This window comes from Equus asinus, chromosome 13 (assembly GCF_041296235.1).
Source record: "Equus asinus isolate D_3611 breed Donkey chromosome 13, EquAss-T2T_v2, whole genome shotgun sequence".
Classification (NCBI taxonomy): domain Eukaryota; kingdom Metazoa; phylum Chordata; class Mammalia; order Perissodactyla; family Equidae; genus Equus; species Equus asinus.
The window spans coordinates 16,991,525-17,018,539 of record NC_091802.1 but is presented as its reverse complement, the minus strand read 5'-3'; the positions used below and the strand labels follow the sequence as shown (position 1 = coordinate 17,018,539).

At 46.8% G+C, this 27,015-nt stretch overlaps 1 protein-coding gene across 1 annotated transcript; it reads right to left on the bottom strand.

Annotated features, from left to right (window-relative positions):
* Nucleotides 1-42: 42 nt before the first annotated feature.
* PRPF8 (pre-mRNA processing factor 8) lies at nucleotides 43-26,869 on the bottom strand. The gene is made up of 43 exons (XM_014826957.3): nucleotides 26,763-26,869; nucleotides 26,451-26,561; nucleotides 25,804-25,972; nucleotides 24,416-24,580; nucleotides 24,105-24,323; nucleotides 23,769-23,981; nucleotides 23,278-23,403; nucleotides 23,073-23,178; nucleotides 21,449-21,639; nucleotides 21,201-21,320; nucleotides 20,929-21,118; nucleotides 20,676-20,795; nucleotides 20,441-20,575; nucleotides 19,960-20,089; nucleotides 19,373-19,569; nucleotides 19,037-19,243; nucleotides 18,745-18,908; nucleotides 18,236-18,362; nucleotides 17,922-18,114; nucleotides 17,459-17,646; nucleotides 17,062-17,300; nucleotides 16,693-16,839; nucleotides 16,299-16,509; nucleotides 15,982-16,098; nucleotides 8,433-8,680; nucleotides 8,148-8,327; nucleotides 7,824-7,959; nucleotides 7,545-7,714; nucleotides 7,260-7,389; nucleotides 6,993-7,139; nucleotides 6,670-6,830; nucleotides 6,174-6,365; nucleotides 5,672-5,909; nucleotides 5,417-5,545; nucleotides 4,400-4,513; nucleotides 4,145-4,318; nucleotides 3,674-3,867; nucleotides 2,677-2,916; nucleotides 2,437-2,578; nucleotides 1,121-1,261; nucleotides 840-979; nucleotides 534-736; nucleotides 43-382 (listed from the first exon to the last, which is right to left on the bottom strand). The coding sequence occupies exons 2-43, from the start codon at nucleotides 26,548-26,550 to the stop codon at nucleotides 228-230; spliced, it is 7,008 nt and encodes a 2,335-aa protein (XP_014682443.1). The 5' UTR covers nucleotides 26,551-26,561; nucleotides 26,763-26,869; the 3' UTR covers nucleotides 43-227.
* Between the last annotated feature and the right edge of the window lie 146 nt (nucleotides 26,870-27,015).

Sequence of the window (27,015 nt, the reverse complement as noted above, 5' to 3'; positions counted from 1 at the left end):
TCAACCATAATTTGAGCGCAAGGGGAAAAAACCCTCAAACACTCCCATTTGTACAAAATTTATTATTACACTTTGTTCAGGACTGCAAGCCATCAGGAGATCAACAACACAACAAACACAAAATAGAAGGAAAAGGGGCCAAGCTGCTGAATGTCACCAGCTTTTCTTGGGAGGGCAAAAGGCTCCAGCCTTTGCAGAGTCTGAAGCAGGAGGAAGTGAGGAAACAACTAGGCATAGAGGTCCTCTCGGTCGGCAGAGTAGACCTCACCCTCCTGCAGGAGGGCAAAGTTGAGGAAGTGGGAGGGTCTGTGCACCTCATGGTAGAACTCTTTGGGATTTGCCAGCTGCAGCTCGTACTTCATGTTGGGGTCATGCCGGACACCTTGGGGTAGAAGGAAATGTCCAGTGTTAAGAAAGTCCACCTGCCTCACCCAGCCCAGGCCCCTGCGCCATCTTCCAAACTAGAGTCGGGCCTCAGGTGCTAAGGGCGATGGCCTAACCCCATCCCCACTTCCCGGTGCTCCCCCACCTACCCATAAAGTTGTAGTTCCACGAGGACTGGGCAGGGACCATAAAGAAGCCGAGGAAACGGTCTGACAACAGCATCTGGACTCTCTCGTAGTGCGAGGGTAGGTAGCCCTTGGGGTTGTTGCCCTTGTCTGTGTTCTGGCGGCCCCATTCATAGCCACTGGGGGTCAGCTTGTAGGCTGTCAGTGTGCAGGAGCCTGGTGTGAAGCTGGAAGAGAGATGAGGACAGAGTCGGAGCTCAGGCCACCATTTTGGGCCCTGGCCTGCAATGCCTCCCCACCATACTTCCTCCTAAGAGGGCCCAAGCCCACCTGCAGGTGATGATAATGGTCTTCTCGCCATCCCAAGATGGGTTGTCAGCCATGATCTTGGCATGGGTGGTCACATCCTGGGGTGATAGCTGGGGGGACTCATTGGGCTGAGTGTGGATCCAACCTAAGGGTTCCATCTCCTATAGGCAAAGAGCAGTGAAAAGCTATTTACAGCCCCATCTGCAGATAGGAATCCCACCCGTGAGAGTAACATGCCAGCTTTCCCTCCACCACCCTGACAGCAGAGCAGAAAGCCTCCATTCTCCCACACCCCCAATGACCTTGAGGTACTCATGCTGGGGCAGCTGGCCAGGCAGGTGCACGGTCTGGTGAGTGCCCCACTGTGGCACCATCACAATGCAGCGGATCTCCTTCACCTGGGGGTTATCCGGTGGGCTCACTCCATACAAGTATCCTGCAATCTGGAGAAAAGAGAGTCAAGAACCAAAGTGATTCTTAGTACCAGCCCACACTCTGGGCTGTCAGCCCTGTGTTTCATTCCCTTCTCCAGGAACAAGGACAATTTCTCTAAGTGTGCTCAGATCTGCATCAGAATCACCCAGAGGGCTTGTTCAAAATGTTAGACGTGAATCTCATCTCAGACTTACATCAGAATCTCTTGAGCGGGGTCCAGCAGTCTGCACTGCTCACACATTCCCCAGTAAATTATTTAAGTACAGTGTCCATAAACAAATGAGCACACAAGCACACAACTCATGAATTTTCACAAGCCGAACACATTTTTAAAACCAGCACTAGGTGGTATTTTAAATTTTACATCGCCATCAACAAAGAGGACCAACCCACGTTCCTACAAACTTGCCCACATCACATATTAACAATCCTTTCAAATTCACCAACCTGAGGCCCCAAATTGATGGTTTATAAATTATGAACTTCCCTGATTACTACTAAAGTTGAGCATCTTTCATATTCTATTTGTCATCTATAGTTCCTTTCTGAAATATCTTTGTATTCTTTGCCCATTCTTCTACAGTATCTTTTTTAAAATCAACTTCTGAAAATTCCCTATTTTAGATCCTAATCCATTGTGTCTTAACAGTTATGCAACTCTTCCTGTTTTTATTGTCACACACGAGTTAGTAACTTTGATAATGGTTTGGTCTTTTGTGTCTCGTTTAAGAAGGCTATCCCAATATTCAGGTAATAAATATTCTTCCAATACCGTACAGTTTGGTACTTTACATTCAGATCTTTACTCCACCTGGAGTCTATTTTTGTTAAGTGGTGTGATAGGCAGGATCTAGTTTCCTTTTCCTGTTTCAGTATCATAAAGCATCCTTAACCCCACAGATGTGATACACAACACCATACACACATGAAGCTGTTTCTGACTATACGCTATTCTCTTCAAATAACTTCTGGGCCAATGAGACATCATTCTCTTGACTGCCATAGCTTTGTAATATTTTAATATCTGGTGGGGGCCAAACCCCTCCTTGTTGTTTTGGCTATCCTTGTGTATTTACTCATCCACGAATCTTAAAAACGAGCACCCCAAGTTTCAGGAATTCTCAGGTGAGTTTTAGGCACATAAATGTTAGGGACACACTGTGGCCTAGTTGAGCACACTCACTTGGGCCCGAAGATCAGATATGCAGATGAATTTCTTAAGGACATTCTTGGGAAGGATATAGGTATAACCAGTCTCCTTGATGTCATCAGATGAAACATAGATGTGATTGGTCCTTAGGTGCAGGTTGGCGGCAGAGATGGCCCTAAGAACACGTAGGGAATGTCAGCACTTTTCCATCCAAGAATCTTAGGTAACACCAGTAGGCCTTTCCATTCCTACCCCTCCCGCCCCTTACAATACCTGACCCTCCATTCGGTCTTAGATGAGAAAGTCTGGGTCTCATAGTTGCTGGTGGTAGAGGTGATGATTTCGTCACCATGCTTGTTGACAGTGCGAGTCTGTGTTGCAGTCAGCTGTGACTGCTCCTTGGTCTGCTTCTCAATCTCAGCTATCTGCTGCCGCTGCTGTGACGGTGCTGAGATCTCCATACCCAGGATGATGTCTCGAATTTCTGATTGTGTCAGTGATGCCACATTCACACTGTGGGGACAGTGTGGGTCACACAAGGATCCCTTCCCCTTGGTCACATGCCTCAATGGCAAGAGTGTAACTTGGTGGGACAGGGGAGCCCATACTCCTAACCCAGATAATACTCAAGTGACGCTTGCAAAAGTGTGAACTGGAGGTATACTAATAAGATTCGTCACATCCCAGGATGTCTGTGTGCTTGTGCACTTTCAGCCATGCTCAAACCTGCTCAACATCCATACCTTGCACTTTTCCTTGACAAAAAGTGCCCTGGCACAGGACAATTCTCAAAAACAGAAACCCTAGAACACGTTCTCAGCCAGAGCTAATACTGGTACTGTCAGTCACCCTAGGGGGTATCTGGAAATCTATGGACATTTTTGTAGCATTATTGCCAGAATGTGGCATTGTTGCCACAATAGCAGGGAAAAGAAGGAAAGAAGCTGTGTGTGTGCTATTAGCAGTGGTACCTGGGGGCCTGGGATGACCAGACCTGTAATGTGTGGACAGTAAAGAAATGCGCCGCTCAATATGGCAACAGTGGCTCCGCTGAGAAACAATGACCAAGAGTCAGACTGAAGCCCCAAAACACAGACACTTCCCACACTATCTGAAGACACTGCCCGCCTCTCTTCTACAGGCATCTCCAGGACAATTTCTTGAGAAACTTCTGAGCCTAAATGTTTCAAAAAATCCAGAAACCATACACTGAGCCCCTCATTTCACCTTTTCTGGACCTTCCATCTGTCTCCCCACCACCCCTGCTCACTTGTTTTTCTTGCCGTAGTCAGCCAAGATAAGATCCTTGAGCTGCACCTCCACCTTGATCCACTCCTCGTCAGTCAGAGTGGGCCAGATGTGGTGTGGTTCTGTAATAGTAGTCTTGTCTGGCTTCAGGATCACCTTTGCCCGGTCATTGTTCACATGCAGGGCACGCAGAATCAGGATAAGGCGGGAGAAAGCCTGGGAAGAGATGTGGCAGTGGAGAGGGAAGTCAGCCACTTGATGTTCTTCCCGCCCATGATCCTACCCTTTCAGGGAACCCAGGAATTGATTTCAAACTCTATACCCACACCATGAGTCAACTCGATATGCAGAGCACAGTCACTGTCCCATTCACAGGTTGAACATGTAAAAAGGCCCCATAAGGAGCCTGTGGGAAAAGCTAAGGCACAGGATCTTCTCGTGGCCCCAAACCCACTCCTCTTAGAGTAACCCTCTTCATGAGGTGGCTTCATACCGTGTAAGATGAAATAGTCTTGAGCCAGTCATCATAGAGGTTAAAGAGAACCATCTGGGGCTCAGTGGCTTTAAGGATGAGATCCCCAAACTTTTCCACCTTGAGGCAAGCCTGGAAAGGCAGTTGGAGCTCTGATCCTTTGATCACGATATTGGGGAAGTCCAGCAAGTGCACCTGGCAGAAAATCAAGTTCAAGATTAGAAACAGAACCCATCGATCTCAGCCCTCCTTTCTTATACCTCATCCACCTCTCACCTCCAATGGATCCAGCATGCCCTTCCTGGTGACAATAATCTGCTTGGGCTGCTCCTCCACAGGCAGAGATCGGATCAGGGCAGCCACCTCCTCAGCTGTCTTCCACTTAGCCAACTAAAAAGCAAGAGAGAAAAAAATGGACATTGAGTTTCCACTCTCCCAGGTCAACTAAAACAGAAGATCCTAGTCTGGAAATAAACTATGTTTCCATTGAGCACTGCCATTGAATGTTAGGTACTTCAGAAGGACAGAAAAAGTGCCAAATAGCCTTGCCCAAAAGGGGTTTTCAACCTAGCTGGCTGGACAAAACTCATACAAGATAATACCACAAGCCAGTATTTGATTACATCCTACACCATGTAAGGGACAAAAGAAATTAAGGCTAAAGGTCATAAAAAGCTGTACAAAGAAACAGGTCTTAAGAGATGAGTAAGACTGCGATTTACAGAGGAAATAAGAGAGTTCATTGTAGAAAGATATACAAGCAAAGCTACAGAGATGGAGATGAGCATCTGGGTTTTAGGACACTAGGATCCTGGACTGATTCAAGAAGAAACACGCTACAAAGGAAGAGAAACTGTAGCTGGGCAGGTGACAGCCCAGCCTAATAGCAAGTATCCAGGAAGCCAAAGAAGAGCTCATTTAGCAAGAAGGGAGAGGCTACCAAGGCTCTGAGGCAGAGAGCAGAACTGGTGCAAGCAACATTTTAAGAATGCTTGTTCCTTTTAGAAAAATGATTTTTGCTAGCCTTGTTCCAGATAGGATAGAGATGGAAGACTCAGGAAGCAGAGAGACCAGCTGGTAGGTAATGAATGACCTCACACACTCTTGGACTTCCTATAGGAAAATACTTCCCTCTTAAGTAATTCAGGCAAAAAGTTCAAATACGATGTTCTCAATCTTTCAAAGTGAGAAACAGGAGATTCTCTCTCTCACACCCACAGCCATACTCTCCCACATACCAAAGAATAAGAGGCAGCAAAGTTCTACAGCTTCTCTATCCTTTAACTTGCTCACCTGCCCCAAACGCTTCTGTCCAGCCCACACAGATGTGTGGATTATCTTGAGGAACAGCTGCCCTGTGCGTGGGTTGAAGATGAAGATGGCCCCATTGATGGGCTTGGTTGTCAAGTTCCCTTCAAAAGTCTAAAGAATAATTACATCAGTTAGCATGGCCTAGACACAACCATCCTGCCTTCATCCCAGTATGTACACACTTGCCCTATTACCCTTCCGTAGGGAAACAGAGTCCCCCGCCCCTAATTCTCTCACCTTGTGGATAGTCACTCTGTAGACATTAGTGTCGTCCACGAACCAGATAATCTGGTTGGAGAAGAGCTCACCATAGTTCTGAGAGGACAGATAGGGCTCAGTGGGCTCAGATGAATAGAGCTGCAGGCCCTTGCGGATCCGTTCACGTAACACATACAAGGCAGGGTTTGCCTTCATGATCTTGGCCATGGCCTGCTGTATGAGAGGCTTGCTGCCTGGGAACCAGTTTCCATAGGCACTGTGAGGTGGGGGAAGAGGCAAGAAAAGTTAAGGGCAGGCTGGCAGCCCCAGGAATAAAGTAACGAGGCAAAGTGCAACACTAGAGAGGAAGAAAAGACTGTTGGCCAGACTGACAAGTGCTGCTCATGTACATGAAGGCAGAGAAGAGTCACTGACCCAGAGGAGGAAAGGTCCAAACCTCATCTCACGTGGGCAAACTAAAAAACATGTACATTCAACTATGAGGCTGATGGAAAATACATGCTTCTGAGCCCCAACATACCTGTGTAGGTTATAGGCCAGGTCAATGGCAATCAGCACACCTGTGGGTGAAGGGTAGATACTCATGTTGTCTGTAGTGTAGTCCAGGAACTTGGCCCGGGCGTAGCGCTCAATGTCATGGGAATCATAGTCCCCCCAGCGCAACTGGATGTCAATCCAATACTTCTGAGTGGTGGTGCTGTCCATCACATCCCTGAGGGTGGAAAGGAGTCAGCAGTCCAGGCTCCAGGAAGTCACCAGCACAACCAATGTCCCCAGAACCACAAGAATTCTCAATCACTACATCTAAATCTCAAAACTAACCCTTCTGCCTGTTCCAGATCAGCAAGACCCCCAAAGAATCAGCAGACCTCGCTGGCAGTATAGCTAGGATCCAGGCGTAGCACGGGCTCCAAGTTAGAAAGAAAGGCAGGCAAGACGATTCCTAAATTAGTACTGCTAGAAAAGCAGTAAACTAAGCTTCCTGGATGACTAGGGCTGGGTCCTAAGGCACTTACTTGGAGTCTGCCAGCAATGATGGCCGGGAAACATTCCACTTGTAGGAGGCAAAGAGCAGGATATCTGCACAGGAGGAGTTCATCTTATAGGACTTTCGGGGGTGGATTGTCTCCTTTTGCACTGTCTCAATTTCCAGTGCATCCAGTTCCTGATCAAACACCTGGAGGCAAAGGTGGAAAGGTTATGAGTAGTTAAGGAAGCCCACTTAGGGCTTATAGAACTTAAGGTAACGTGGTCTCATCCTCTAGAGCCTCCAGGGTGGACTTTCTGAGCAAGCCGACTTGGCTTTTTGTGGCATCCTCTCCCCTCAATTCTAGCCTACCTGACACAAGTCCATAACGATGCTCTCGTGGATCTTCTGCCACAAGTGAGCTCGGAAGATCTGGATGAGAGAGATCTTCAGGGTGGGGATCTTGCCATGCATGAAGATACCTGTCAGGTCCAGCTGCACCTGAAAGCCTACGTATACCTGACAGGAAAAAGACAGTGACACTAGAGATCAAGAGACTTTGGTTCTCAGGGCATAATTAAGGAAGGAGAAAGATCTGTTTTCATTTCCCCATCTCCTATGTCTACCAGTGACACTCACGTTGGCTCGGTTGATGGTTGGGGACCACCAGAGGGTGAATCTACGATTGGGAATCTGGTTCAATCCTGATCGCTGAGCATTAGTTAGCTTCTTCCACTTCATAGACTCCTCAAAACCACTGGCCTTCTCCCTGGGAAGCAGAACAGACCAGGTAAACTGATGTCCTGCCATCTCTCAGAGCGCTAGTGACCCTCTGGGGGTGACTGTCTAGGAAACATAATAGACCATAAAGGCACAAAAGAGAGGAGCTCGGAAGGTTAAGATAGGGGAGAGGAGAATCCTCACCAGAAAAGCCCCTCCCAGGTAGGGAAGTAAGTGCCCTTGAAGAGCGTGTGCTCCAGGATGCCTTCTACACCACCCAGGGCCTGGATCATGTCTGTACGGTAGTTGTTCAGGTTCCAGAGCTTCCCATCATGCCGCTGGTGTGTCCACCAGAAAGGGTTCTGCTTCAAAACCTAGATGGTGAGGTAGGTACAGTCACCTTCTGAGTGCCTACTGCCCAAGGTGCCAGCATGGCCATTCTCCTAATTCAGGGAAAATCTCTCCATTATCCCCTCCATGTACCTGGTACTGCTTAAAGTCAGTCCGAACACGCCAGCCCTTATCATAAGCCAGGGTGTGTCGGTCCTTCTGGAAAAGAGTATTAATTCGAGGAATGCCACGATCCCATGAATCTTCTAGATCTTCTAAGGTCAATCGTCTGCCAAAGATAAAAAGATCAAAGTCAAACATGTGCTCATATGAAGAGCTCAGCATTCCTCCCTGGTCAAGGATAACCAGGTCAGATGTAGAACCTACTTCCGTGTTTCCATAAAAATATGGCATGCTCTTCCCCTGCCCTCCATGCAGGCCTCAAAGGTCACCCCCAACAGGACTACTGATGCCTACCTGTTCTGAGCAATGGCCTCTTGTCTCTTAAGTGCATACTCGGCCCAGACCCGCTGAGAATCAATGAACTCACTCTCCCATGGTTGTATATAGCGGTACAAGTTGGGAATCAGTTGGTCTTCTTCATGGCTCATTCCAGAACGAAAGTGTGTAATACCTACATCTGTCTGCTTGGACCACCTGTTTTGGGGCACAACCAAGATTAGGGGAAAAAACAAATAAACTTAGAAGTAAAGAAACATTCCCTTCCCTCAGGGTCTAGCAACATTTTCAGGCAAGTCCTACCTGAGGTCAGACTGAGGGATGAGCACATGGCCCATTGAGAGCATGCCAAGTCCCCCCAACTCCTTAGGAGTGTAGAACACAACAGGAGGGAACCGACTCGGCATCTTGGAGTTGAGGCCAATCTTGATACGTGTCTGGATCTTGTTCTCACACTTCACCAGCAAGTCCAGGAGTTCCTGGGTGTTCACCACAGCCTCTCGAAAGTACGTCATAAGACCAATGAGAGCGGTGTTCCACTTATTCACAATCTGAATACAGTGGGAAAGAAGTAAATTACAGAGGAGCCACTGGCGGGTGGAGGACACACTGGCGACTACTTGATCTAGTTAGTTACCCTGTCCCTAGTTCTCAAAAAGATTTGAACTCAACATCATTAGGAAGGTATAAATCAAAACCACAACGGGATACCACTTCATACCCACTACACAGGATATAATTAAAAGACAGACAGTGACAAGTGTTGGTGAGGATGTGGAAAAAATGAACTCTCATATACTGCTGGTGGGAATGTGAATGGCCCCTTTAAAAAACAGTCTGGTAGTTCCTTAAAACGTTAAACAGAGTTACCATATGACCTAGTAATTCTACTCCAAGATACATACCCAAGAAAATGAAAACACATGTCCACACAGAAACGTGTATACAAATGTTCACAATAGCCAAATAATAGCATTATGAGTATACAAATAATAGCAGCAAAATGAACAAACTCAAATGTCCATCAACTGACAAATGGATAAACAAAATGTGGTGTATCTATATAATGAAATATTATTCAGCCACAAAAACGGCTGAAATACCAATACATACTACAACATGGATGAACCTTGAAAACATGCTAAGTGAAACAAGCCAGACAAAAAAAGGGTACACATAGTGTGACTCCATTTATATGAAATGTCCAGAAAAGGCAAACCCACAGAGACAGAAAGTGGATTAGTGGTTGCCGGTATCAAATTCAGTAAGTAATCCTGGGGTGGGTGGAAAAGGAAGATGAGAAAAACTATTAAAAATTAACTGGGAGGAAAAACTAATGGGGGGGAATAAAAACTAATGGGGCCAGAGAAATTGCCTTCCCACTATAAACCACGAGAAAACTAAATGAGACATATCAAACAGTATTTTCAGACAACTGACAAACAGGCAGCACAGATTATGACTCTTGAGAAAAGGGAAACAAATGAAGTGAGCCGTACAACTGCCCCAGCTGACTGCCTGGTGGCAGTTTCCAAGCTGCATACACTGAGGGGTAACAGAAACAGCACCCAATAGCCTCAGCGAATTGAAGAGACTAGAGTTCGGGAGGCCAAAGCAGCTAAAAGATTGGCAACAGATGTTAGCTCAGGGCAAATCTTCCTCAGCGAAAAAAAAAAAAAGAAACGAAACTTGTCTTGAGCAAATAGTAGTATTCAGACAGGCAGGATGAAGGGACTGTGGAGTGAGTTAATGGCCTAATCAAATCACAAAAGCTAGAGTGAGCATCTAGCTTACACTCAGGATGAGACAACATAGCCAAAAGAACTATAGAAATGAGGGCCAGGGGCCAGAATGGGCTCGATTTAGGGGTAAAGGCAAAGAGTCTCCAGCAGGACAACTCTGAGGCTAAGTTCTCTGACTGTATTTGGTCCTTGGACTCTCCAGCGGTATCCTCTGTGTCACAGAACATCCAGTTCTGCTGCAGTTACCAGTGCTTTATTCCCAGAGGGGGTAATGTGAATTCCCAAGGAGTCCCATATTTAAGAATAGCACAAGTTCCTGGGGATGAGGGACGGAGGAGGGCGAATAACATGTACTAGGGGCCATGGTAAGAACTTTACACACATTATGCTTTTAAGTCTCCATAAAAGAAACAAATTCAATTTATATAACTTGCCCATCACATGACATGACCGACTTGGAAGAGAATGTGGAAAAATAAAAACTGATGTTAGGATGATGGAATTCAGAGTATTTTCTTTGTTTTGTTAGTATTTAATTTCTTTTTGTGAAAAGGTAACTGGCAGAAAAATTAATGGGAACTTTTACTTTATCGTTTTGAACTATGGTACATTAGACAAAGTTTTTTCCCATTTAAAAGTAAATGCGGGGCCAGCCCAGTGGCGCAGTGGTTAAGTTTGCAATCTCTGCTTCGGCAGCTCAGGGTTTGCTGGTTTGGATCCCAGGCATGGACGTAGCACTGCTCATCAAGCCATATTCCACATAAAACAGATGAAGATTGGCAGAGATGTTAGCTCAGGGCCAATCTTCCTCACCAAAAAAAAAAAGAAAGAAAAAAAGAAAAGTAAAGTGTAAATGTATGTGGCAGAGGAGAGATGAATACGCAGAGAATAGGATTTTTAGGACAGCGAAAATACTGTGTATGGTATTATAATGATGAATATATGTCACAATACATTTGTCCAAATGCGTAGAATATACACCAAGAGTGAACCCTAAGGTAAACTATGGACTTTGGATGATTCTGATGTGTCAATGTATGTTCATCCTTGGTAAAAAAAAATTTATGACTCAGGTGAGTGATGTTGATAATGGGGAAGTTATGCATGTGTGGGGGCAGGGAGTACATGGGAAATCTCTTGTTTTCCTCTCTCAATTTTATTATAAACCTTAAATTGCTCTAAAAAAATCAAATCTTTAAAAATAAATAAATAATGTAAAATAAAAACGAAAACAAAAAAGAGTAGAGATCTACTGCTAGGCAAAGATGTTCTCTCGAGGTCTCTCTCTCTTTCTCAGCTTTAGACTTCAAGTCATCTAGACATGCTTGAAGGGAGTCTCTGGTGAGAGGACTGGTTGTGGGGAGGCAGGGAACTAAGCAGAAAGGCAGCCTCATGGTCCTTCACAAGCCAAGGCAAGTCGGCTGGACCTTCTAAGTCAGGTTATCTAACTATGTGCACCTCTGTTTTCCTCCTGTTATTCCTGGCCCTTATCTAGTCGTGTTTAAACGTTCTAGCCTTATTCCATAGCTGCTACCAGGACTGAAGAGAAGGGTCCTGGCTCCACGCTTGGGCTAGTACTGCATATACCTAATGCAGGAACAGTGGCAGCACCTCAAGTGGCAGTGGCAGCAATGACTACGAGAGATCCCAAGGGGGAAGGAGAACGTGAGAGGACAAGAAGAAGGCCAGAAGGCCCAGGCACCTCTAGCCCTTCTGGAGATTTCCTGTCTATTATCAACCTCGGAAGACCAGGAACGTTTAATACAAGAACTGCTTTACCGTAATGCACCTCAGGAAACAATATTCTACTATCTGAACATAATCTCTGATTCCTCTAATCAATGAGAGCAAACATTTACTTAGCAATTTATCAAATAATATAGCTTATTATATGCATTATTTAATTCTCACTAAAGCCCTCTGAGCTAGGTAATATATTAGTTTTCCCATTTTGTGGATGAGGGAACTGTGGCCCAGAGTGGATGACTTGCCCAAGGTCCAACTAGTAATGTGGTAGAACTATGATCTGAACTCAATTTGACTCCAGAACCCGTTATTCTAACCACTGTTGTCAACCGTCTCGCAAACCTCTGACATTCCTCCATCACTCAGGCTCTTACCTCTTACATATCTATTCCCTTGATCCCAACATTTCTTCCCCTAGGCCACTGGTCTCTTCCTTCTCTCCCCTCCCATAATCCAGGAGTCCAATAGAGGCCAGCACCCATTTCCGGTGCATCCAATCCATGCCACAACAGCCCTGTGGCAAAACCCCAAAACTAAATCACCACCACACTCTATTGACTTTCTCCATGCTGAGTACTTAGGAGGAATTCACATCTTCTCACAGTTATCTGCATTTTCTCAAAACCCTTCCGGGCCCTCGGCACAGTTTCTTCAACACCCCTGTCACACCCTCACCACTGTGCTCAAGTCCAGCACCCCATGCCCCTCACCCTAGCCCAGGCAAAGCTGAAAAATTCAAGATTTGTTCTACCTCCCCACTAAACTTATCTTCAGTCACATCTATGCAGACCTCTTTTCTATCAGGTTCAAAGGATGTTTCCCTCTGCTTGCCCTTTATCCCTACTCAACTCCTCCATCACTCATCACACTTCTCTGTTGCACTCTGAACCTCGACTGGCTCCTTCTTAATGTAAACATACTCAAGTCACTCCCGTTAAAAAAAGACCTGCCTTGACTTACATCTTCCTCTAGGTGGCATCTAATGTCCTTCCTCCTCTTACTCCAGCTCTGGCAAATAAACAGCCCTTGCTGTCTCCACTCCCTCACTTCCCATAAAGCCTCACCCACCGCAATCTGGCTTCTATCCCCACTATTTCTGAAACAGCTCTTGCTAAGGTCACCAATGACGTCCTGGCTGTCAAATCCAATGGATACTTTTCAGGCCTTATCTAACTGAAATGCTCTTAGGCAACTGACACTGTTAAGTGCCCGCCCCAATTGCTGACAGCCTTGGCACCCACGATCCGGTATCCTCCCAGTCTGGCCACACTGCTAATCGGTGTTCCCTATGGCTCTGCTCTCCTCACTCCTTACACTTTCCCTGGATAATCTTGCTCACTCAAGCTTTCAACCATCTCCTTTATGCTGAGACATTCCTAAATCTACATGTTCAATCCAGACATCTCCAAGTTTCAGACTGTAAAGTATCTCCACCTGGACATGCGATAGGAACCTCAGTTACCCCTGACTGCTCTTTCTTTCTCATGGCATTTCTCTCCCTGGATCTTCAATCTCATACTATTTTTCATCAAATCTAAGAGGCCACCAATTTAAGAGGCACCACGAAGAGGGAAAAACACAAACACACAGGTATATATTTATCTTGGACTAGAAGAAATATGACATTAATAAATGCCTGCTGGACACCTCCATCTGGATGTTCTCAGGAACCTCAAACTTTCTACATCCTAAACTAAATTTGTTTATGTTCCTTCCTAAACTTGCTCTTTTTCCTGCAGCCTTCCAGTTGGTGGGACCAACATCCACTTAGTCACCCATGCCAAAAGCTGAATATTTTGACGACTTCGTTTCCCTCTGGCATCCCACCAAAATGCAGCTGATTTTACCTGCTAACTACTTATCTTATCTCTTCCTCTCTTTATCTCTACTTTCACTGCTCTCCTCACTTTTATCTGCACTTCAGTAGTCCCCAAACCTGATCTCCCATCCTACCCCTCTAAATCCTAAGTCCCCCACAGCTGCAAGAGTGAACCACCCAACAGAGAAATCTGAGAAAGTCATTCCCGTGCTTATGACCCTCACAGGATTCTTACCGAGGCGAGGCATGCAAAGCCCTCCGTGATCTGGCTCTTGCTTATCTATCAGCCTCCATCTCCTAGGAGTCCCCCTCCACAACTTTACTCCAGTAAACTGAACTTTCTATACTGCACATATACCACGCTAGTCACCTCTCCTTAACCCCTGGCGGAAGGAACGCCCTCCCTCATCACTTGTTACTTCTTTCAAGACGCCTTTCCTCTCCTTCTCCCAGACTGGGCTAGAGTCATTAACTCGAGTGTTCTCAGTTTCCCAAATAATACAACAGCTGTATAAACACCACGTCCTATCACAGTTCTCTTGACTATGCATCTGTCTCTCCAACTAAGTAGGTGAGCTCAATGAAGACAGACTCTATCTTACATGTAGTGTGTGCATAACGCCTTGAACACAGTAATTACCAACAAACATCAGTGGAATGAACGAGATACAAAATTCTTATTATCAGACCCTTGGAAGGAATAAATCTTCAAAAAAAAAAACGTCTTCCTTGCACTATACTCCAAAAGAATGTATCATGAGAGATTTTAGATATGGAATATTAAGAAAATACATTCTTAACAGAAGCATTACTAAAAAATTTAAAACACATTTTATATGCTGTATATTTAAAGGGATGTGACGATCAGAATAAAAGAAAAATGCTACAGCTATGAGTTATTCTAAAGGGAACCAAGATGAGATGACCTTTTCTTGTTTTTTAAATCCAGTTACACATTATATTTCTAGGTATGTATTAGACTCCTAGAAAAATCCCGGGATTTTCCCTCTGTTTTCTGTCTTGCTTCTTCATGGTCCCTGATACCAACTGAAGTTGTCAGTACAATGAAACCAAACTGAGGGGCAGGAGATTATTCTGCCATTATTCTAAACCTGAGTTGCACATCAAATCTGGGGCTGATCACACCACAATTGTTTAACCTGCCTGTGAAATTCAGTTTTCCCGACTCTGATGATCAATGATTTCAAATTCACCAGTATAACTTTGCCTCACTATCACTGGATGTTACCAACTGGACAATGACTTTGGAGCACAGCCTATTAAGAATCTGACGTTTCCTTCTCTTTTAGGCATTACTGATGCTCTTGAGAGCGTGTTCATGTGCACCATATGGTGGCACTGAAAGACAACAGAAAAAGCAAGGTGACTTCTTAAACCTTGCAAAAACTAAAGTATACACAGTTAACTAATCCTCAGACTGCTTCCTCAATTCTAGTCGCCTTCAGCTGGGCCTTTGGAAGCAACTGAAAGGAAAACGAACACTGAGATAACTAGTTATACTTGTTTTTTTTTTTTTGGTGAGAAAGATCAGCCTTGAGCTAACCCCTGTGCCAAACTTCCTCTATTTTGTATGTGGGATGCGGCCACAGCATGGCTTGATGAGCAGTGTGTAGGTCCACATGAAGGATCTGAGCACGTGAACTCAACCCCTACACCACTGGGCTCCTTGCTTTTTAAGATGCCTACTATGTAACTGGTTAAAAGACGAGCTACAGGGGCTGGCCCTGTGGCCGAGTGGTTAAGTTCTCACGTTCTGCTTCAGCAGCCCAGGGTTTGGATCCTGGGCACAGACCTAGCACCACTCATCAAGCCATGCTGAGGCGGTGTCCCACATAGCACACTAGAAGGACTTACAACTAGAATATACAACTATGTACTGGGGGGCTTTGGGCAGAAGGAGAAAAAAAAAGAAGACTGGTGACAGATGTTAGCTCAGGTGCAAATCTTTAAAAAAAAGATGAGCTACATGACTTGGATAACAAGCCCCTGGGAAGAGGCAAAAATGGTGATTTTTGTTCAAATTAAAGAATCCAACTTCTACTCTTGCCTTAGAGTCATGACAACTACATAGAAGTAGGCTGCAGAATTCCTATAGAGAATTCTCAGAAAATAATTGTGTGTTGATTTGAGACTCAAATTTTTGGTATAGCCTGCCATATCAAAAATCACAGAGACTGGGGGGCTGGCCCCGTGGCTGAGTGGTTAAGTTCGCGCACTCCGCTGCAGGCGGCCCAGTGTTTCGTTGGTTCGAATTCTGGGCGCGGACATGGCACTGCTCATCAGACCACGCTGAGGCAGCGTCTCACATGCCACAACTAGAAGGACTCACAACGAAGAATATACAACTATGTAGCGGGGGGCTTTGGGGAGAAAAAGGAAAAAATAAAATCTTTAAAAAAAAAAAATCACAGAGACTGGTAAACTGAGGCAAAGTTGGGAAGAAAGAACAAAGCAGGGAAGAGTGACAAGGGATGTGAGATGGGCAGAGGACATGAGGGAAGCTGGGGCTGCCTGCCTTATATACCTTGGTGAAGGTGGTGGAGCCAGAGGCCATCAGAATTTGACGCACACGGTTGTGGAAGCGCTGCATTGACTCATCATCCACACGCAGGAAACACTGAGCTGTCCGCTCCTTGGTAACCTAAACCACAAGGTCAAGGTTAACTTGTCTTTGGAACTGCCACAAGAGCAAAGACCAACTCTAAGCCAACCACTAAGCCCTACCCATCCAACAAGGCTCAACTGACTGATAATGAAAAGACGTGCCAATATTCCTCATCCCCATTTACCCTGGAGGTACAGGGGTGACCATTTCACTCCTAACCCCTTCCCAAGATGTACCTCATTCTGTAGGTTCCAGACCCCATCTTTGTGGGTGAACTCCTCATAGCTGGTGCGGCATTTAGGTAGGATGCGACACTCAAAGCCACACATGTTGAACAGCAGGTTGGGGTTGTCCTTACTGTACACTGACACGAAGCTGTTCTCCCACTGAACGGTAGTCACTGACCGTGGCAGACGGTTCTTGATGTCCCAGAACACTGCCCGACCCCTGCCCACAAAGAACATATGGTCACATCAGTCTCCTGGAAGGAACTTTCCTTCAAAGGCCCAACCGATGATATCCCTACAGAGTTCATTCCTCCCACCCAGGTCCAACCTCATAAATCCCCTCTAATTGCTCTCTGGGTCCCTCAGGCTCCTTGCAGCTCCTACAGCCCCAAATTAGACTCACAAGTTGACATCATGCTTCATGAGGCGCATGCGGGCATCCCGGGGCCAGCACTTCTTGTTATTATAGCCAACGATGTTTTCATTGTTGGGGTCAGGGTGCTCTGTCAGGTAACGCTGGATCAGGTCCCGAGCCTCATCTGCTGTGAACCTAGACCAGGCAAGGTGTATTGCTGAGGCCCAAATACACTGGAACCTCATGAGACCTACAGCTCACTGATGGAGCAAATCTCCAACCCGCAACCCACTCAGGGGACTTCATTCCATTTTAGAGCCCAACCTAGCACGAAGTCCACTAAGATACAATAGCCACTTCCAGAGGCAGGCGTATGCCTCAAAGCCTTGCAGGGTAAGAGTCTTGGCAAGCCCTCACCTGAAGAAAATATGAATGCGATCAATGTATCTGCAGAAGAGACGGATGGGGTGGGCAGCCTCGGTGGCTATGTCCTGGAAACTGAGAAAGTCATTTGGCATCTGAGGGGGTCCAGCCATCTCACTGGCCCGATGCAATCCCAACACAAGCAAATCCATCACCAGGCCATAGTACTGCACAATGAACGAGGCAAACTGCAGGCCTCTGATGATCCCATATGAATTCGTATGGTTCATGTCCTAGAAAGAAAAACATAACTCTTAACAACTCTTAACCCATGGCCATGTCCCGGGCTTCTCCAAGGCCCCTTCTCTTCTATCTTCCCCTCAACAAATCTTAACTTAGTGTGCCAGACAGTTTGCCCCTGATTCCTTGCTACCCTGCCTCCAAGACACACCTTATAGTTGATGACAACGTTGTTCTTGGCTGTCATGTAGTCAGCTATGTTGTGGTCCACAATGAGTCGCAGCAGCCTATTAAGCAGGGTCAAGTCGATCTTTTCATACATCTTCTCAAAGCGTGATTCTAGCATGACGTTGCATTCGCCCTCACTTGTCTCCCACACGTCCTGCAGATTATTGATGCCTGAGGAGAAGGTAAGACAGGTCTCCAGCAGGTTAGAAATTCTCTCTTGTGACTAGTGCCTATGGTAGCTATCATAGTCCACTACCCCATCATATCCCACGACCACTCCGTTCACTCATCTGGATCACTAGGGGTGTCAGCTTTGCTCAATTTAACATCAACGCTATTTCCCTGGCACCACGTGGTAAGAGAGTAAACTAATTATGCTGCGCGGATGAGAATCTTGAATTCAATTCACCTCCCTTCCTCAAGGGGCAATCCCAGGAAAGTTTTACCTTGGCACCACTTGTAAACAAGAAGAGGTGGTGGTTCTGTGTCAGCAGGCTTGATCCAGGGTGGGAAAAGACGGCGTTTGTCTGCTTCATACCACAGGTACTGGTCCAGATAGGCGTCAGTTATCTTCTCCAGTGGCTCCACATCATACACTGGCACCAAGTGGCTATAGAGATCCATGAACTCAATGCCCACCTGTGGGACAGGGAAGATGGCTCACACCAATCCAGCAATCACCTGAGGCAACCTGCCACCCTAGGTGCCATGAACAAATAGCACGGCCAAAAAAACTTTGCTTTATGCTATTCTCACTCACTTCTTTAAAGGCTCTCTGCGTGAGAAGGTGACGCTTGATGCGGGACAATGCCTCATGGGGATTGTCGTAGGCTTGCTCGATCAGACCCAGCTCCTCCCTCTGAGACTGGTTTAACCGAGACTTCACACTGACAAAACGACAGGAAAGGTGAATGGGAAAACCAAGAGGAAGTCAAACCCAGAAAGAACTGAGGCCAAACCTACTTTTTAAAATTTTATTTTATTTTTCCTTTTTCTGCCCAAAGCCCCCCGGTGCATAGTTGTATATTTTTAGTTGTGGGTCCTTCTAGTTGTGGCATGTGGGATGCCGCCTCAGCAGGGCTTGATGAGCGGTGCCATGTCTGCACCCAGGATTCAAACCGGTGAAACCCTAGGCCACTGAAGCGGTGTGCACAAATTTAACCACTCAGCCTTGGGGCCAGCCTCTAAACCTACTTTCTTTAGACTCTGACTTTGATGCCATTCTGACCCATCACCTTCCCACAGGAACGTATCTACTCCACTCCTCACCTGTAAGCTTCCTTGAGCCGCTCCAAGGCCAAGATGAGCAACTTGGTGTCATGCTTGTATGAAAGCGGGGGGAATGGAATGGGTGAGAACCTACGGCTTTCCAACCAATGCACAGTGGTAGTATACACTGCCACTGCTTCCTCTGCTGTGATGTAAGGCCCATCCTGCAAAGTGGACATGATAATTAGCTTCCTACTGTAGCCTAATCCCTCCAGGACAAGGTATGGTTCCAACTCTGCAGTCCACCCTCCTGCCCACACCCCAACACCCAGCCCAGCCTACTCTGCCCAACCTTCAAGTAGTTGTGCTGCCGCTCTTGTTCTGCCTTCAGGTAAAGCCGGGTGAGGCGGCCCAGGTTCTTTTTGCAAACAGTCTTATCCACAGTGGCCCCACGGCGGATCCGTTCTCGGTTGTAATGTGCAGTATTGGTCCACCAGTCAGCCTTGGCCTTCACATATCGAAGGATCATATTCTCTATGGGTGTTGGCAGCCCAGGGACCTGAATGTGAACAAGGCACAATGAGAAAGTGATGAGAGCCACACGGCTCCCCCAAGAGAGCCTGGGAGTGATAATCCTAACCCAAGGAAGATGATGTCCATGTCTCCTCGGAGTTGAGGAGACACCCACCTTCCAGGGAATGTTGGCCTTCCAGCAGCGCCAGGCTTCACTGAGGTGCTGCAGGATTGTCCGGGCCTTGTTCTGTTTGATCCCCTCAGGCATCATGTCCAGAATGTCATGCATGACAGCTGCCCGAAGCTCAAGGTCAAAATGAGATTCCACTCGTTGCTTTGTTACAGTCTTTGCCACCCCCTTAGAATGTCGGCCTAGAAGTGAAAGTGATAAAAGCAACATTTGTTGCTTTTAATAAGTCTCTACCTTCTTCCGCACCAACCATGGTTACAACAAAATCAGTTCAGTAAGTATAAACAAAGCATCCATGTGCCCAGCAGGTGCAAAAAGACAAGCTACGACAGATATTTACAGCTATGCTTCTGAGAAATTTCCATCCTGCAAATGCATGATTGCCTCAAGGCCTCAGAGAGAAGCCAAGGAACAGAATACCAGGTCAGACTCATTGGAGAATGGGACGGAGAGAAAATCCGACAGGAAGGGATCTTTACAGTCTCACCAAGGGCAGGGGACAGAATGAGAACACACATGATCTATCCTTGAAGTGATAATGGGAGAAACTGGACACAGAAAAAACTACTCACCTTCAAACTGCCGGGCCAGGAGGTTGCCCAGCCATCGTTCCAGCAAAGGGGTGATACCACGCATGAAAAACAGCCAGACTCGCCAGCCAGCAGCCCAGAAGCCACAGCCAGGACCCTTCCCTACAGGACCCTATGATCCCAAGCAGAAGTCAAAAATACAAATTAGCAATTCATTTAGACAACAATAGAAAATTGTGCAAAGGAGGAGCACGTGTACGGCAGTGAAGCAGAAAAAATGGAAAAACTCTGGGACCTCAACAACTAAAATGGAGTGAGAAATTTTTAGGTAGAAACCAGTAACTGAGATTCCCTTTTTAGACCTAAAGGCAGGCTTTTGGGGGCAAGTGCTGAGATTCACAAACTCGGGGCAATAATGACACACTCAGAGCCTCTCTCCAAACAGGTTCCTGGAAAGAGCCCTGACCAAATCTAAAAATCACAATGCATCTGAGAAAGTTAGTGTATGAGGGCAGGGTCCCACCGTGTTGAAGCGGTAATAGATGAGATGCTTCAGGTCCTTGCACATGCGAATCTGCCGCATCAGCTTGTATTTGTACCGGTACATGCCCGTCAGCTGCCCCACATGGGCAAAGATGTACTGCAACCCATCCGCCAGCTGCAACACAATTGCTCCATCAGGCTTTAAGCTAGGGCCAGCTCCGTGATCAGCCCCGGCTTCCCGACCTGGGAAAGGGATTGGGCCTATCTAGCCTCACCTGGAAAGCATCCACATTGCCCAATCGATACTGCACGTGACTGTCCACCACCAGCTTAGTTAAACGCAAAACTTCTCGACACAGGTGGAAAGCATTCCCAAAACGAGATTTCTTTCTTTCCTGGGAAAGATGCCAAGAATAGAAAAAAACATTAATCAGCAATGGTCCCAACTGGATGTATGCCCTCCTCAGGGGCCAGAGCAAAACCAGTCCATCCCTCAAGCCCAAGAGACTCAAGGTCCAATGCAGGCACCTTGGTGGTGAGCGTCTTGACAGGCTTGAGGTTGAAGTTGTAATCCAGGTGCAGATAGTTGAGGTTTTTACGATGAATGAGAAGGTTGAGCATGTTGTAGCCCTGGCGGCAAACCTGCAACCCCACCTCCACCCAGTCCAGCTTCGTGGACTGAAAGAATTTGGTGGCTTTGAAGGAGCGGAACAGATACCTGGGGTGGGAAGGAGAGGGAGAGTTAACCTCCTGATTATGCTTGCAACAGAAGTCTGAGCAGGCACACTCAGGCACCGTACCTCTTCTTTTGGGCTTTAGGGGGCCGGTGCTTCAGGGCATTCAGCACATAGTACTTAAGCAGCTTCTGGTAGGAGACTCTCACTTTCACGGGCTGCCCAGCAGGACAATGCTCCCGATACCTGAGAAAACGAGCGCACCATCTTGGCCCATCTCTCCTTCCAGCCACGCTGGTAAAGGCTGCATCCCCACCCAGTTGGAGTCTTTTCTCCTACACATCCACTACCATCCCCCCAGATAGAAGCCTCACCAGTTCTTGACAAGGGGGATGTCCAGGGCCCGACGGGTGCGACCAGAGCGGAGGTTGAAGGGCCGTGGGGCCCACAGCAGGGCAATGCCATTGGCTGTATTGTCTGTGTAGAGGGGTGTGTCCTTCAGGAAAGGCTCCACAAATTCTGGAAGCTCAAACTCCTCATCATCATCCGGCAATGGTTCCTGGCTCTGAAAGGAGAACCCCCCAAGGGTTCAGCTCCCACTGAACTGAACACACTTGGGATGAAGGGGAAACTCTCTGGGGCCAAGCACAGTGGCTACATCTGCCATGGAAACTGGGCTGCCTGACAAGAGAAGGCCTAAAGGGCCAGGGCAAAGGGGGCCAAGGGAGCAGAGAACAAGCCAGGGCCAACTAGGAAAGCAAGCATCGTTCCTCACACCCCAACTGGCTCTCCATCAAAGCCCTCCCAAAGGAGCTCCAATACCATAAGAGGTAAACACTGCAATCACTTCCTGCCCAAGCTCCAAAAACTGGGCTTGAGAAAGGAAAGCTATTATGTTAAGCACACTATGGAACATGGATGAATATCAAAAACATTCTAAGTGTAAGAAGCCAGTCACAAAAGACCACATACTATATGATTCCATTTATGTGAAATGTCCAGAAAAGGCAAATCTATAGATAGAAAGTACAGTCACATGCTACATAACATTTCAGTCAGCAATGGATGGCATATACAACAGTGGTCCCATAAAATTAGTACCACATAGCCTATGTGCGTACTAGGCTATACTACCTAGTTTTGTGTAAGTACACTCTGTGATGGTCATACAACAACGAAATCGCCTAGCAACGCACTTCTCAGAATGTGTCCCCATCGTTAAGCGACTTGTGACTACAGATTAATAGTTGCCTAGATAAGGGAGGTTCAGGGGAAATGGAGAGTGACTGCTAATGGATATGGGATTTCTTTTCAGGGTGATGAAAATGTTCTAAAATTGTATGCGGTGACAGTTGCACTGAACTGTACACTTTAATTTTTTTATTTTATTTTATTTATTTTTTTAAACATTGGCACCTGAGCTAACAAGTGTTGCCCATCTTTTTTTTTTTTTTTAATTGCCTCTTCTCCCCCAATCCCTCCAGTATATAGTTGTATATTTTAGTTGTGGGTCCTTCTAGTTGTGGCATGTGGGATGCTGCCTCAGCATGGCCTGACGAGTAGTGCCATATCCACACCCAGGATCCGAACCAGCGAAACCCTGGCTGGAGAAGCAGAGCGTGCAAACTTAACCACTTGGTCACGGGGCCGGTCCCTAAACTGTACACTTTAAATGGCTGAATTGTATGGTATGTGAATTATACCTCAATAAAAAGAATTAAAGAAAAAAAGAACACAATGGAAACAAATCAGAATAGACAATCAGAGAGACTCAGAGGAGTAATGATACAGCCCAGACGGATTATCACAGAAACCAAGATTACACCAATAACTCGGTTTGAGCCAAGTGTCTCTCAAATTAGCTTGTAGCTCAAGGGGAACACTTAACTGGACAGAAAACACATCTCCCTCTAGCTGCATTTTTATCTAATAACACTTCAGCCATGATGAGGAAATTTCTTCTTGGAAGAGCTGAGGTCAAATGTCCCTTCCTCTCACCTTAACGGAGTGCCTATGGGAAATTGGGTTGATCAAAGGATCAAAGTAGAAAGCTGGCAAATCAGGATCCTCCGTTTTGATAAACACAACATTAGGTGTGTGGTACCTAAAAGGAAAGAAGAGTCAGCCAAGGCGCTCCTGCCCAGGCCCAATCTAAATGCCACCAGCCTTCTCCTTTACCCCAGCTGTGTTCTACTTTTCTCACCAGGTGAGGTGGACATGATGTGGAAGGTTGTTGTACAAATAAGGAAAAGCAATCTTGTATTCAGTGCGGATAGGCTGCCGGATGATGATCTTGTTAATATCATTGAACTCATTCCAGTCTTCATCCCTAGGGCACAAAATCAAGGATAAGCAGGCTAGTTGGAAACTGTAGAAGCTACAATGAGCTTTTCTTTTTTTAAAGATTTTATTTTTTTCCTTTTTCTCCCCAAAGCCCCCCAGTAGATAGTTGTACATTCTTCGTTGTGGGTCCTTCTAGTTGTGGCATGTGGGATGCTGCCTCAGCGTGGCTTTATGAGCAGTGCCATGTCCATGCACAGGATTTGAACCAACGAAACACTGGGCCGCCTGCAGCGGAGTGCACGAACTTAACCACTCGGCCACGGGGCCTGCCCCATACAATGAGCTCTTAAGGATCAAGATTAGATTTTATCCAAGTCAAGATGCCTAAAATCTCTATTCCCTTCTACTTACTGTAGATTGATATCTCGAACAAGAGGTTCAAATTTGGGGCCTCCAGGAATGGCCATGTTGAGCGCCTTAGAAGTAAAAAAGGCCTTCAGATCAAACAAATAGAAGTAATTGTCATCTACCAAGTCTGTCAGGAGCTGATTGGCCAAGCGGTAGAGAGTGGACATCATAGGCAGTGTGAACTGCCAGCGCTGGTAAGTGGAACCATTCACATACCTAGAAAAAAAAGAAGGGCCCATATCAGATAGGTCTATCAGCTAGCCAAGCCATACTACCTATTGTTCTCCCAGGACTCCTTGTGGATTTCCCACAGGAGTGGTAACTCCAACCATCACTTACTTCCGGCTGTCCCTCAATGGCTGGTGGTCATAAAACCAGTCCAACACGGGCGCATCCTCCTCAGGGTCCAGTTCTAGCTGAATGGCCTCCAGTGGCTCAACATCTAGGATGTTGTCAGCATAGTCCAAAGGTGGCTCCTCATCATCAAAAGGGGGGAAACGCATCCTCTTGAAATGCCTCCTGTCTCTTTTTTCTCGACGCATCATAATCCACATTGACCTGGAAGCGAACAATGTCACACAACAGTTTCCACCCAATGCTCCACAACCACCACCACCACCACCACACACCATATTCCAGCCCTATCTCACCCCCACTGGGAGATGTAGACAGGCTCAATGACCCAGGGAATCTCATTGACAAAGGAAATGGCTCCAGTGATGTGGTACAGCACAGGCACATCCCGAATCTGTTCCCAAGGCATAGGCATGTTCTCCAGGAGCTTGAGGACTGCGTGAGGCATGTACTTCAGGGCGCTGCAACATTAGGAAGAGAGATGATTAGAAATGACAAGATGTTCTGCTACTGGTACTGTGCAGAGAAGCCACACGGTATCACAGTACCACTTTCCACAAAAAACCCTGCCTCCAGTCGAAACTCCAAAACGCAGACAGGCTCTCCAGGACCAGAAACTCTGCCTCCCTCTCTCCAATTGTGCCACTCTTCTTCTTAAACTTCAGTCCCAAAATACTGGGTTTCAGTCCCTCTAAATCAACAGCTGTCCCTCCAAAGACAGCTTTCAGGCTGTCACACATTCTATTCTCTCTGTACCCTCCCATAAATAATAGTAATAAAATGTTCGCCATACTTTATTGTAACCATTTGTCTCACGTCTGTCATGCCACTAGATTGTAAGCTCCACAAAAGCCATTACTCCCTGTTCACTGCTATATCCCTAGCACCTAGCACAGTTCTTGAAAAAAAAATTTTTTTTTTTTTGGAAATAAACAAAACTTCCATGTCTGTCTTAGACCAGCTCACTAAGTGGCTAACATTTTTGTGTCCAAATAGAAAAGGGATTTGGTAAGGCATTTGTACCTGTACTTACTCAGCTTGGGGCCACAGGAAAGCAAGAGTAGAGAAGCCTCGGGAGTTAAACATCCAGAACCTCAGAATTCTGGTGATTGAGTATTACAGGCAACAAGAACGCATCAAGTGTCCTGCTCTGGGCTCCACCCCACTCAAAGATAGGAACATCTTATCACAGCATCAATGGGACAAATTAGAACTCCAGTCCCCAGACCAAGAAGAAAAATCAGGGCAATAAAGAGCCTAACTGGGGGCTGGCCCAGTGATGTACTGGTTACATTCGTGTACTTCGCTTCAGCGGCCCGGGGTTCATAGGTTCGGATCCTGGGCATGGACCTACAAAACGCTCATCAAACGATGCTGTGGTGGCATCCCACATACAAAATACAGGAAGACTGGCACAGATCTTACCTCAGGACCACTCTTCCTCACCCAAAATATAAATTAATTAATTAATTAAAATTTTTTAAAAAAAGCCTAACTGGAAGATCTGGAAATTGTCACAGAACTCTTGTGGTTTTCTCCCTTCTTTTATAACCACCAAGATGGGCTGTCACAGAGGATTCCTGTCCCAAAATGACAAAGCAGCTACCCAGGATTGCAACCTATGGGACAGGGAGAAGGGAAAGGGGCCAAGCTCCAAATGAAGTAATTCCACGATGTTCCTTACCCCAAGTAGACCCTTTTGTCATGGCGAAACTTCCTGTTGGTCATGTCTCCGTGGTCTCGAATGATCTTCCTGACATGTTCCGGGGGCATGTCTTCCTTCTGAGCATCCACAAATCCAAACTTCCGCTTTTCTGCATAGCGCTTGGCTTGCAATTGCTGCCATTTTCGGGCTACAAAGACACCTCAGTTTAAAGGACTGCACACCCTTAGCCTAGTCACTCCCACCTCGTGTCCTCAGGTAAGCTCCTGTCTGGACGAGGGAGGCGTGCGCATACAGCTGGAGAGCTGCCTGCCAATTCTCTTGTCATCTCACTCTGCTTTATTTTTTCCTTCATCACATTTATCACCGGCTGACGTCTCTGTTACAAATTCTTTTAAAGTTTTTATTGTCTATCTCCCTCCTTGTTAATTTACACCCTATAAGGGCAGGAGTTTCGTCTTCATCGCTATTGCATCCCTACTGCTTGGATCAGCGCCTGCAAATAACAGACGCTTTTCAAGACTCGATTAGATGGAAAAATAAGTGGGGCTAATAGAATTGACACCTATTGTTTTGACACTTGCCAAAACAGAGAGAAGGGCCTCAAACCCGCCGCGCGCACGCGCACACCCGCCCCCACAAGCCCAGGGCCCCCACGCGTTCTTCACCTTTCTCCTGCAGCTTCTCCTCCGACATGTAGTCCGGCAGCGGGGCTAGAGGGCCGGGCACCGGGTTACCCGGCCCTCGGTACGGAAATACTCCGGCCATGCCCGGAGAATCTGCGGGGCGGCGGAAGAAAAAAATTAACGAGCCACAGGGCCCGGGCCCACAAGGGGTGCAGCAGGAACGCGTCGAGACACCCGGCCCGCAGCCCCGCCTCGCTCAGAGTGCGCCCAGCCCGACCCTGCCCAATGCCTCCGGCCGCTCGGCTCGACCCCACCCCGCCTCCCGCAGCCCGGCCCTTAAAGCCCATCACGCACCCCTACAGCCCCTCACACAGACGGCCGCTTTTCCGCGACGCAATGGCGGCAAGCCTACGTCCGCTCTGCGTTCCCAACGCCGGGAAGTGCGCAACCCTACTTCAGCAGTTGATCCAATAGACGTCGAAACGCTCAGATGGATTGAAGAGCTGACCAGTTAGAGTTGCACATCGGGCCGAAGGGGCGGGTCTATGGGCGGAAGGATTTGAACGCGAGGGGGTGTGGGCGGAGGAGGCGCAGGCGCCGCCTTCCG